The sequence below is a fragment of the Falco punctatus genome (assembly GCF_963210335.1).
Source record: "Falco punctatus genome assembly, chromosome: 10".
In the NCBI taxonomy this organism is placed as follows: domain Eukaryota; kingdom Metazoa; phylum Chordata; class Aves; order Falconiformes; family Falconidae; genus Falco; species Falco punctatus.
Window position 1 is genome coordinate 13351382 of NC_137590.1, and position 12371 is coordinate 13363752.

The window sequence follows — 12371 nt, forward strand, 5'->3', positions numbered from 1 at the left end:
TTTTCATCGCATCCATTTCAGAGATAGGTAAATTCTAGTGTAGGATGTGGCAGTTGGGAGGTCTTGCTCAAAACAAATGTCCCTGTCAGAAGTAGAAACTAGGTCTCCTGAGCCTTGGCCCCAGTGCTCTAGTTTTTCTGAATGCCTGTGATGCACACTTCATGGGTAGCATGCCAGGAACAGCTCTCTGCTCAGCAGAAACAAACAGCACTTTTTTTCTTTCTTTTTTAAGGCACCGAAATCAATGAGGGTTGAGTAACAGAACAGATATGAGCTACAAGATACCTGATGAAGTGATGTAGTTTGAAATTTTTACATAACCATATGGAAAGCTGTTATACATATATGTATATGAGACTTTCCTGAATATTTAAAGTTTTCAGGGAGTTAAGACAGCAGTGAGTCAGCACTGGTTCCAACCAAGGCAAGGATTAACTGCTGTCAGGATAGTCTCAAACCAGCTTGAAAAAGAAAGCCCACAGAGATATGTGACAAACAATGTATTTTGGAAAACAAAAAATAGGCATCTGGGGCCTTAAGACCAAACCAGGTCTGATAACCAGCCATTCTGTAGCCAGGATCAGGTACACTGCCTCCTGTCCCACACCTGCAAAGCCTCCCGATCCCTAGACAAGTGCACCATTTGGGAGAAGGTTAGAAAAATCTTATAAACATGCCTCCTTTTACCCTAAAAGGGTTTGTGCCTAACGTGGTCACACTTGCATCACTCAGCAAGAAGGTGACTGCCAAGTGATCAGTTCCCTGTGTGATCAAAAGACCCAAAGCCTGGCACCATTATCTTCTGCAGGAGGCTGCAGGCTCTCCAAAGGCAGCGCTGTCTCAAGACGTGCTGGGTTTCCAGAAATATGAGCTCTGTGCTTCAATGATCAAGCTCCCTCTCAGGTAATATACTTTGCAGCCTGAAAGCTGCTTCCTTAATCAGCCTTTTGTAGTTCACATTTTAATCAGCACCATCTGGGATTAGCTTCCTTTGCTTTACTTATTTTTGGGTACAGGCAGTCTTAGATCCTCAGATTTTGGTCAGCTTGCCTGGAAACTCTTCCAAGTTTGAGATTACCGCTAACGTACTGAACTCTGGGGTGACAGTTCGAGGCACTTGAGAGCAGACACAAGACAGCAGCAAAAGTGACCCATCAGCAGACACTGAACTTAACTGCAGTATCGACTTTGTAAGGTCGTTATTTCCTCAGCACAGCTGGCTTGTGGGCTGTACAGTCACAGATCTGGCTTGTGCACTTGGCTGAGTGATCTGGCACAAATGACCCCATTTTCCCAGGAATGCAGAGGGAGTTTGCTGCGAGCATGGCTCCATTGGCCAGAACAGAAATCAGGCATGTAAATCCCTTTATTTTAGCCTCAAACTAGTCAAAGGGAGAATTAAATCCCCAGCCTTTCTAGCCCTTGTAGAGAAAGGAACTGAATGAACCAGGGACAAGCTGCAAGTAATGATCTCTGCCACCTCCCCAGTGCACTAACCAATTTATTTTGAAGCGCTATTTTTATTCAGCCTCAGACATGTGAAACACTTTGCCTAGAGCATGAACTATCACATTTCCCAGCTTGACGAGCAACCCATATAGAGCTGCGCTAAACACTTGATGAAAATGCTGTTTTGTGAAATAAAACACACAGTATCTCAGCATTTTTTTTTTAACCTTACCTACTTGACAGGCACCGCAGCTCCTGAGAGTGGGTGACAATCTGAGTAACTTCCCATGGGGCTGCCAGCGCACTGCCTCTCTGTACGCATCGATAGATGGATCAACGTGCTTCTCAGGACCCTGGTGCCCTATGAAAGCAGTGAAAAGTTTACTAAATTGAAAGCCAGACAAGCAACGGCTTAATTTTGATGTATGTGGTGTGTCCTAGTGCACAACTTATAATCAGCTCATCAAAATGTGAAGTGTGACTTGCACTTCCATCTGGGCAACAATTCCCAATGAACACCCAGCACACCCGGCCACCCACCTGAGGAGCGTCCCTCATCCTTTCAGAACACCTGCCGTGGGTTAACAGATAACATACGTCCTGCTCCAGAGCTTCCAAGATCTGTGTTTTAATCCTGGTGCTATCCGCTGATGGATGGCCATGCCTCGCTTTCCACACACCATTGCTTTCCCAGCTGTGAAATATGGATAAATATACACACGTCCCCATAACGCTGGTGGAGATCTGCCACAGGAGAAGCACAACACCAACCTGAGACGTTGCTGAAGCCCGTCACCAGCTGTGGCACCAAAGGGTTTTATTTTAACCACGTTTTGAGGGGGACACGCGTTGTGCGGGGTGTGGGTGCCAGTGCCGGCGGGAAGTCTCTGTGAGGAGACTCGGGGCCGCCTCATGCAGCCGGTTCTGGCCGGTTCCGGCCGCCTCTGTCTGCCCCCCTCAGGGCACAGCCGGGCCACTCGGCAATGCCAGGCACTGCTGGGAAAACCTGTGTGAGAACTGGAAAATGGGTGACGTAAAAAAAGCCAAACTGGTGAGAGACAGCCCGGTAAGCACTGGGGGAGGCTGGGGAGCTCCAGGGGCCAGGAGCTCTGGGTGCTGGAGTGGGTGTCCCCCTCAGCCTGAACCTTGAAAAAGTGGGTGGAAGGAGTTTCTTACCATCCAACTCTGTTTTAATAAGCAATAAATTAATTTTCCTGTTTTGCCCATGATGGTAATTGGCAAGTGACCTCCCTACTTTCACTCACGAGCTCTTCCATCTTATTTTCTGCCCTGCTGAGGAGCGGGAAGCGAGGGAGCGGCTGGGTGGGTGCCCAGCAGCCAGCCATGGTCAACCTGCCACAGGACAGCAACAACCAGCTGCTGCTCTGCCCCCCCGAGGGGCCGGAACCCTTGGCAGAGGCAGCATCTGCTGCTCTTCACAGTCCCAGTCCAGTGGAAAGAAACCACAGACCAGGATTTATTATCAGGCTAAAGCTCAGGTCTCTAAACTGCAGAATAATATGGTTGGTTCAGCCCGGCCACATTTACTATCAGCTATCTGAGAACAGATGTTAAAATAATACATTTTTCATCATGATACATTAAAAAAAAATAAAATCCCACATTAACCTTATTAATTATTCTGAATTCTTAAAATCTCAGTACCTGCAGTTCCTATTGAGGATTTAGTCAAGGGGAATTCCTGTCTGATATTAAACAATAGTGTATTTTCCAGCAGGAAAAAAATGCCTAATTAGTTTTCTATGGTTTTTTCCACGGATTATTAGTTTAACATACATATGGGGAAGCTGCCTCCCCTGGGATGCCTCAACACAAACAGTCACCAGTGAATTAACTACAATCAAAACCTCCCTTAACATGTTCAAGGTAATATTTGCAGCAGAGGTGTTTTTATCTCTGTATCACTAAGTGACAGCAACTGAACAAAACAGGAGATGGGATTAGATGGCTCTCCCTAGCATCCAGCTGAAAAACAAAATTGCTGCCAAATCTAGCGTAACAGCTTAGCTCAGTTCCCCAGGCAGGCTTTCGGCAGCCTCCAGCATCACTGCATCATGCTTTAGGAAAATAAACTATATCCCTTGCAAGCTGTGCTAGCTTCTTTTCTGTAGGGAGCACTAGTGAGACAGCCTCTGCTCCACAAACTCCTTGGGAGTTTGAGCCAGGAAGCAGAGAGCAGCAGTAACGGATATAAACAAAGGCAAAAGACACTCTTGGTGTTCTTTATTCCTCTGAGTCACAGTGCCCCTTTCCGCAGTGAAGCACAAGTGATGTCAGAGAAGCATGTTGCTTCTTGTCTTCTCCCAGCCTTGGCAGCGTTTTGCCTGTTTGGCACCTTGCAAGCAAGGGCGATGTTATCAAGGCTGCTAATTCTGTGCCCCCAGGAACAGCAGATGCAGTGGCCTCCTAACCCTGGACCTCTGGTCACAACACACTTACAGCCCAAATTGACTAAAGCAGCTTTTCAACACCATGTAGTTCATTAAAAGAATACCAAGGCTTGAAAGAAAACCCGGTGTTGTAAGACATCTACAAGCTCCTACCAAAAAAGACAGGTGGTTTAAGCAGTAGATGGGCTCTTGTCTGACAGCAAAATTTTGGCCAAAGACACTAAAATAGCCCCAGTTAAATCAGATGTCTTTAGGATGCCACTGCCAAGTCCTCCTAAGTAACAGAAAAGAATTTCACAACTTGGTGCAATGTAACCATGTAAGGGCAACTCTGCCCATCTTGTACAGTACAAGTACAGTTCATTCCCTTTCATGGCTCTAGATCTGAACTATTCCTGTTCCCGGAAAACAAAGCACATTTTACATCACAATACTAGAAAATGCAACTCAAAATCGATTTTTAAAGGGACACGTGTCCTCCCTTTGATTTTTAAAGTGACACATTCTCCTTTGTTAGCATACTGCAAAAATTCTTACAAGACCTCATGTGCTATGCAGTCTTGGTGGTGAAAGTGGTGTGAACTTCAGGAAAGTCTTTAGCACAGTGCTAATCCATTACCAATTGAACTAGGGTTTAGGATATGGCACCATACCATTTCATAAGCTTATTTTGACAAGAAATTTATGAAAACTTTGTTTAAATTTTTAAAAATTCTGAAAAATGGCAACAATCAGTATTACAAAGCAAAAGAAGTTTTAAATGACAACGTAATTCTTAAAATACTTAATACAGAAGCATGTATTTGGTATCACTGTATGCTAATGGAGTCTTATTGCTTAAAAAGACATCTGAGAGACCTCAAGTTCATAGTGAACTTTAAAGCTGTCAGTTCATTTTGCCTTATGGAGGAATTCCACTGAAATCCACATGGATGAACAGAGTCTGAGGGGATTAGGAGCAAGTCAACAATATTTAAACTCTGGTAAACTAGACATTTATCAGCAGTAAACGATTACTGCTTTGATTTTAAGCTCTACCCTAATGCCAAAGCAGAGCAGCTAATGTAAGATATGTAAGAAAGAAAAATCAAGCCCAGTTAAAACTTGGCTCCTTTTACTGTGTACAAAGGAAAGTAATGAGAATTGGACATAAGCCAAGCCAAAATCTCTCCAGTTTGAAGACTATTAAGTCTTGTTTTGCCAGAAAGTGTTTTCAGAGATTTATCTGCTGGAAAAATGAATTATTTCCAGGAGAGTCACAGCTAATAGTGTCTGTGTCCCTGTCCCCCCTCATCCGCCCCCTCCGCCCCTTTTTTTAATGCATCTTTCATGGTTGACTTAGATGTCAGAAGAAAACATCAAAAATAAAGTGTGGGTTGGGTGGTTTTTTTTTCTGGTTTGTGGCATCTAAAAGGTATCTCTCTCACATGCTTTCTGTATTGCCAAGTTCAACATCAACATCAAGCCTTTTCTTTAGTCTTTTTAGCAGTTCCTCCTTACTTGAAACATCCAGGAGTTTATCTTTTATAAGTTCCATTAGCTTGGAGAAGTAGTAAATTCAAGCATTACCAGTGGGAAGGCAGAATGTGCAACCAAAAATGTTTTACTTTACAGCTATGCTAAAAAGGGCTAACAGCCTGTGGATTTGGGTCTTCTCTGAAGAAATTGCTCCTAAAACAAAGGTTTAGTTAGGTACTTCATTATAGCTATACAGTGGCTTATACTTGAAATCCTAATTCATTTTATGACTTGAAAATAACCCAAGTGAATTTAAAAAAACCACACCTTAACATGGCCCGGTTTGCAGTGTTTAAGATTCAATAGACATATCTATGGTGTCAAGACAGGATCTTCCAGAGAAGTATATTGCATTTTGACATGTCTGAGAAGTAAGAAAAATACAGAAGAATACACTTGGGTAGTTCAACCATCCTTCTTCATTCAGAGGCAACCGCATCCCTATTCCTGTCTCTCCTGAAAGAAGTCTGAGGGCTGAAGTTTCCCACACTCACATGCATAACAGTAACTTGCAAACAAGTCAGAAATAAGCCACATGGCAACCAGCTCTACATGGAGCATAAACAGGAAAGCATCACCAAAACAGTTTCTATCACTTGACAAAACTTTGAGAGGGCCCATGCAGAGATTTGAGTAAGGACAACTGCAAAAATTGTCCTGGAGATGATCACACACGGTATCATCTGGATACAACCTCTCAGCAATTCTTGAGAATGCACAGATCAGAACACATCATCTGAAGGACAGCATGTGTATGGTTGTAATTATTATGAAATCAATAAAATGTGGCTGACAATGGCAATTTTCAATACTAGTCATATCATACTAGCATATTTTAAAACTACTGAAACGATATATGAATGACATTCTATTTAAGTGACAAGCACCAACTGACAAATAAACCTGCTGTGTGCAGAACCTACCAACACAAAAGCAGCACCTGGAAGTAAGGTTATAGCCTCTTCTTGTATCCCTCCTGCAAAGCAAAGGTCTGAGACACATCATACCCTAGAAAAGACACCATGCTTTTAAGTCCCTGTGGAATTCTAGCCAAAGTAAATCAGAAATTTCTTCCCAATAGAGGTGCCAATGATTTTAACTAGACACTTTTAAGACACAACAGCACAAAGCGTCTGTTCTTAACACCCTTCCCCTTTCCCATGCCTGTATCTTGCTGCCAGCAGTTGCTTCTAGCTTAGCGCTTGCTGCAATTCCATTTCTCAATTTCTGCAGACAGTATGGAGAAAAAAAAAAAAAGATTGTCAAGAGCTTTCGTGATTTAGTATGCTGCTTAACACTGTTAACACAGGAAAAAGCTGTAATACTGCCAAAAAGCAGTGGCCCACTAGAATGACACAAGACACCTCGAAGGTTCGTTAGTACAGCTATAGCACCTTGGTATTGGAAGGTGCTATGTTCAAAGTCAAATGTGAAAAGCTGATCAAAGGGGAAAAAAAATGTCATGAAGCAACATATTTCGGAACACAAAGCAGGAGCAAGTTCAGAGGTGTCAGAAGATAGTACTGCAAGGTCAGGATTTTATCTAAAATGGAAAAAACAAAAGTTTTAGATTTTTTTTAAACACTTCAGTTTGACAGTTCATCCATGTTCTCAGCCCTGCAGGATAAGCAACCTTATTTCTACGACACTGGATTTATCAGAAGCTAACGCCTGACGTTAACTCAGCAAAGCTGGTCGTTTGAGTATCGGTGTAGTCCGAGCCCCCAAAAAAATCTTATTTTTCTTTCACAGTAACTATGTCAGAAGCTTTACATTACCAGAAAACCAACCAGTTCAAACTAAAACTAAACACCTTAAGTACAACAGGCAAAACCTTTAAGTAACTAGTGTGTGCCAGCTTAGAAGCCTGAAGTATGAAAATTAGCCAGAGAAATGAGAGATAAGAGAAGCAATGTCAGCAGATGTACTATCATTTCAACTGCTTGCCTCTTCCTTTGGTTCTGCTAGGATAGCTGACAAAAAAACAAACCCACATCAGCAGGTAGAAAGTCTATCTAGCCATTAAAGGGCTATTAAGTAATTTCTTAAAATATTGCCAAATAGTCAGGTTATTTATCCTTAAATTATTTCCCTGCTGTTCAATATCAAGGTGTAATACAAGACTAAAAAGGTAAAACCTTTAAGAGTCACTCTCACACGGCAATCAATCTGCTAGCATGCCAAGAAGTATTTCTGCTAAGTTTTCCACAAATTGCAGTTTTAATGATTTGCTTAAAGAATGTCGGTGGCAGAGTAAATACTGTGAGCCTCTATCAGCAGAAAACCCACTGAACTTCTGCATCATAACCAAAAGAATTGCCTTAGTCTTTCCAGTGAAAAAGCAGGAAGATGAATTAGATTGCTATATTGCAAAATGCTCCATTACAGATCAAAAAAGGAGTTGAGCTACAACTGCAAAGCTTATCAAATCCAGAAAAGAAAGATGATAGCGAACCAAAGAGTGATGTGAAAATTCTTGATTTTCAACTCTGGCACTGGCCTACAAGCTGATTCGTTTAAGAATTCATAACCAGAATTTGTGTATCTTTTGAAGACATGTATCTCTAAGTCTTTGTATACTAGCTGTAATAAATCCACTGATGTTTATGACTTGAACAAAGACACAGCACAATATAGGTTTGAACTGTTTATTTTACATCAGATGTTCCATTCCAGTTTCTTCAGTTAGAAGTTCCTAGAAGAAAATGAAACAAACATTGTTACAAACTAGTTTGCTTCAACAGCTCAAGTAAATATTTTTGAACTGTGTAATCATCTTATATATATGGTATATACATTTTTAACCTAAGAGCTAGATTTGGGTATGGGAGTGGCCCCTGCAGGAGTTAGAGGATAAGATAAACATACGTACTTGGAAACAATTCCATCATTTTTTGCCAGACGCAGAATGGAGTCATCTGATTCACCCTTTAAAAAACAAAAAGATTATTCTGAAGTGACCAAGTAATTGCTGATACACATCAAAAAGAGGCAGCTGCAGCATATAATGCTGGTAGAGAAATGCACAGTGTCTTCCACAAATCACTACATCTCATAGGCACAGATTAGTGTATTCAAAACAAGCTGTTAAATTCTTTGTCATCCTTTAGGATAGAAATAGTTTTAACCTGAAAACATATATAAGCTTGCATTAACAAGATTTATTTCTGAGTAAGCAGACTTCTGATGAACTCTGGGAAGTTTCACATCATGTTTAACAAATTTAAGCCATGGTAGTATCATTTCTAACAATTATAAACAACAGATAAAAGCCAGGTATCAGTAGCTTGGAACATTCTAAAAGAGAAAAAACAACCCACTTGCATCCACTTGCAGTGATAAAAAAAATTATGAACATACATAATTCAGAAAAACAGAAGAAACTGATTCTTCTAAGTAAATGTGTTCACATCTTTGTCCTGTCTTCATCATCCCCACAAAAGCTCTTCCTCTAGAACAAGCTCAAGACATATTGTGTTTTCAGGGCCAAACACAAATCTAAAAAGTTACTAATCAATATAAAAAGAAGCACAATCATTCTGCAGTTAAAGAATACTTTAACAGTTAAAGAAGTACTTACCATTCTACGAATTGCTCCACAAATGGCATACGTTTTGAACTGGCCATTTACTCTGCCTGTTACCTTGTCAACCTGTGATTACAAGCAAGTTACTCCATATAAATTCCTATAAAATGTTATGCTCTTACATACTTGCCAGGCACCCAAAGATAAAAATTACTTGTTAAATACTGCAACTATTTTTCAGCAAACTACATAAAACTAATGCAAATTCCAAAATTAGAAAGACAACTACAGAGTATCTTTTCACAGCAAAGTTATAGTTAATTACATAGCGCCGCTATAAAATTTAATAGATCATGCAGCATAACCAAGAGCACAATATGAAATAGTAGCTAAAAAAAATATTTGTGTTTTATAAAAATGGAAAAGTAAAGTTTACTTATGGATTTTACGGCCTCTGCTATTTTTTTTCATGTTCCTTTTAATTAAGGTTGGTATTATGGAAAACTGAAGGGGGCAGTCTTGTTACACAGGCAGTAAAATGCCCCCAAGCTGAGACACACAATTTGTCTCACTTCCTCCAGTTGCTGAGAAATTGAACAGGAAAAAAGACTAAACAAGACAAATCATTAACAGTGTAGTGAGCCCTACAAAACCATGGGTGTGTTTTTGAGTTCCGCTAATCTCTGATCTTTTGAAAACAATAGGGACCACTGAAGGAAAGAAACAGGGTGAACAAGAGAAATATTTGCCTTAACATTTACAGGAAATCAGAAACAGAGCATTTTTTTTTTCAATTATTTCTTTAGTCAGACATGTAACACAAGAGACTCAGTTGTGTAAAAATATGGTACTGTAGTCTGTGGTCTCCCATTCAAGAAGAAATCAATCAAGCAAATAAATCAAGCTATATAGCACATAAGCTGTAGGAACACTGAGTCCACAGAGTTCCTGCAAGGTGAATGCCAATAAACACATGGGAAAAAAAGCATGCTAAAAGGCGTTTAAATTAACTGGAGCCCTTGCGCATTAACTGGGATCCTGCAGGAGTCAAGGTCTGCTGTGGTTTTCTCAGCATATATGTTAAGCTTGGAGGAAGCTGCAAGAACACCACCCTGAGAAGACGAAACTAAATTTGGACAAGAACAAATTCCTTATGTTACAGAAAGAAAACTAAATGTACAATACCAAGTCAATACAAACAGCCAGCAGCATACTTCAGGAAAAATTCTATGCATCTAATAGCCCAAGCACTGAGTTAATGAAACCATAATGCTGCACACAAAACACACGAGCAATCTCATGTGTCACCTATCGGGAGCAGCAGTGTCAAGTATTAACAGGAAGTATTCAGGCAAAGCACAGAAGATGACATTTTAGTTAAGCAAAGTAGACCAGAAACAGCGTTCTGTTCTGGCAACTGTATCTTTTGGATAAACTAGAAAAAGCCCAGAGAAGATCAACAAGAACAAAAAATTAAAAACTAGGGTGCACAAGGACAGACTGAAGAATGGTACTTTCTTACAGACAGGTGAAGGCAGAAGGGATAAGAATCTCCCATAGACAAACATTTTGTCTCCTTCTTTCCTTCAGGACAAGGAACTCCCTAATTTATATTTTATATTTATATTTCATTAGCTAAAACATAACATTAGGAAGTTGCATTTAGTTAAACTGTTAAGCACTGGAACAGACTGTACAGAGGTTTATGAAACTCCCTTAATGAAAAATAACCAGGGGTGACACAGTCATATACTTGAATGTTTGAAAACCCTCAAGTTCTACACTTATATGGTCTCTAGTGAATTATTTGGAGATGCATCAAAAGCTGTTGTATTTCTTAACATCTAGCAAAAGTTTAAATGTGTAGCTCTCTGATCACATAATTCTGTTATGAAACTTACCTCAGAAATATTTATCTGAATAGAAGCATGATCCTTAGCACCGATTATTCGGTTGCTAGCAGAGCTAAGGAATAAAAAACCAAGACATATTTAAACAAAAGGAAATGGATGGTGACAACGAGAAAAAACTTAACCCCCACATCTACAAGCAAATTAAAGCTGCACAAGAAGTTCAGACCTTAACTGTTTAAGCTTTCAGTGCTTGGAACATTAAAATGAGACTTTAAGTACATTTAAAGGAGACTTTCACTTGGTAGCATCATGCTAAGTTGGCAACTATCTCTTCATTTTTTTTTATATGCCCAGTTCACCCCTATACAATGCACACACCAGCACAGCCCTTCAAAACACACAAGAGTATCAAGTCTTTTCTAAAGTGCAAACAATACCACAATCAAGGTAATTCAAGAGAATGTATTCTCTATACCTTTTTCATTGGGGTCATTACAGCTATCAAAAGACACTTGGGTTGCAAACCCTCAGAAATCACACGTTGCAAAAAACATTCGACTTAACCCTAATAAAAACACATGACTGCTTTTTATTTTCCAGTTATTTTTTTAACGTACACATTTACAAAAAGCTTCTCACTGTCACTTTACTATAACCTCAAAATTGTACTTGGTTGCTGCCTTGATAGCACATGCTGATTCCTTAACAGCTTCGCTAGGACACCTTGTAGCACAGAAACACCAGCACACTGCAAACACCGCATTTACTTCTGAAACGAACCATGCGTGAGCCGTCACTGCTGCCCTGTAAGGCTGACAGTTAAGCAACGGAAGATGCAGAGTATTTTCTTGAGCTTTACTCTTCCCTCCTTCACATATTTTACGTACTTTTAAAAATACAGAAACGGATAAAACCCACTTTCCTTTGCTGCAGATACTCGTGACTACGAAAAGCCCTGCTCCTGCGCTGCCTGCAGCGGGCTCCGGCGCGGGTCGCTACCCAGGGCCCGGCTCCGCGCCGACCCCGGCCCCCCCCAGCGCTGGAGCCAACCGCTCACCATTTGCGAGGCACGTAAAGGTCCACGAACTCCCCGGCGTCGTTCTGCATGGCGTTCTGGCTGGCCGAGGCGCAGGCACCAAGCGGTAAGACCTAGAGAGCGCAGAGCGGGGCTCAGGGGCCGTGTCCGCACGGCCTGGCCTGGCCTGCGCCGAGCGCCATCACCGGGCCCCACGGCCGAGCCGCCCCACGGGCAGCGGCCCCGGCCCGCAGCACGCCGCGGCCCCCCCGACCCCCCAACTGAGCGGGAGGCCGGGGCCTAGCCCCCCTCGCCGTCCCCGGGGCCGCCCCGGCCGCTCCCCGCGAAGCGGCACCGCGACCGCGCTCCTACCTCGCGTGCGCCGCGGCGGAAAAGGAGGCGCGGCGCCGGAAGCGGAAGCACGTCAGCGGGAGCGAACAGCTTCCGGCGCGGCGGCGGCCTCACCCGCGCGGGCACGCAGCCGTTGAAAGACCGTTAAACGGCCGCGATGGCCCCCGAACCCCACCCCCTCGCCGAGCTGAGGCGGCTCCGGGAGAAGGGCACCAGGGCCACCCTTCGGCCAGCGGATCACGGGCCAG

At 42.2% G+C, this 12371-nt stretch overlaps 1 protein-coding gene across 1 annotated transcript; it reads right to left on the minus strand.

The window, feature by feature from the left end:
- Window positions 1–8012: 8012 nt before the first annotated feature.
- Window positions 8013–12193, minus strand: RPS21 (ribosomal protein S21). Its single transcript, XM_080403678.1, has 6 exons — window positions 12145–12193; window positions 11815–11906; window positions 10806–10869; window positions 8959–9030; window positions 8251–8306; window positions 8013–8073 (listed from the first exon to the last, which is right to left on the minus strand). Exons 2-6 carry the CDS (start codon window positions 11862–11864, stop codon window positions 8064–8066), a joined length of 252 nt encoding a protein of 83 aa, XP_080259804.1. The 5' UTR covers window positions 11865–11906; window positions 12145–12193; the 3' UTR covers window positions 8013–8063.
- Between the last annotated feature and the right edge of the window lie 178 nt (window positions 12194–12371).

Coding starts and splice junctions, on each gene's coding strand:
- RPS21 (XM_080403678.1), bottom strand. CDS start 11,864: ATGCAGAACGACGCCGGGGAGTTCGTGGACCTTTACGTGCCTCGCAAA. Junction 10,870..11,814: donor CTTTACGTGCCTCGCAAATG/GTGAGCGGTTGG, acceptor TTTATTCCTTAG/CTCTGCTAGCAACCGAATAA. Junction 9,031..10,805: donor TTCAGATAAATATTTCTGAG/GTAAGTTTCATA, acceptor TTGTAATCACAG/GTTGACAAGGTAACAGGCAG.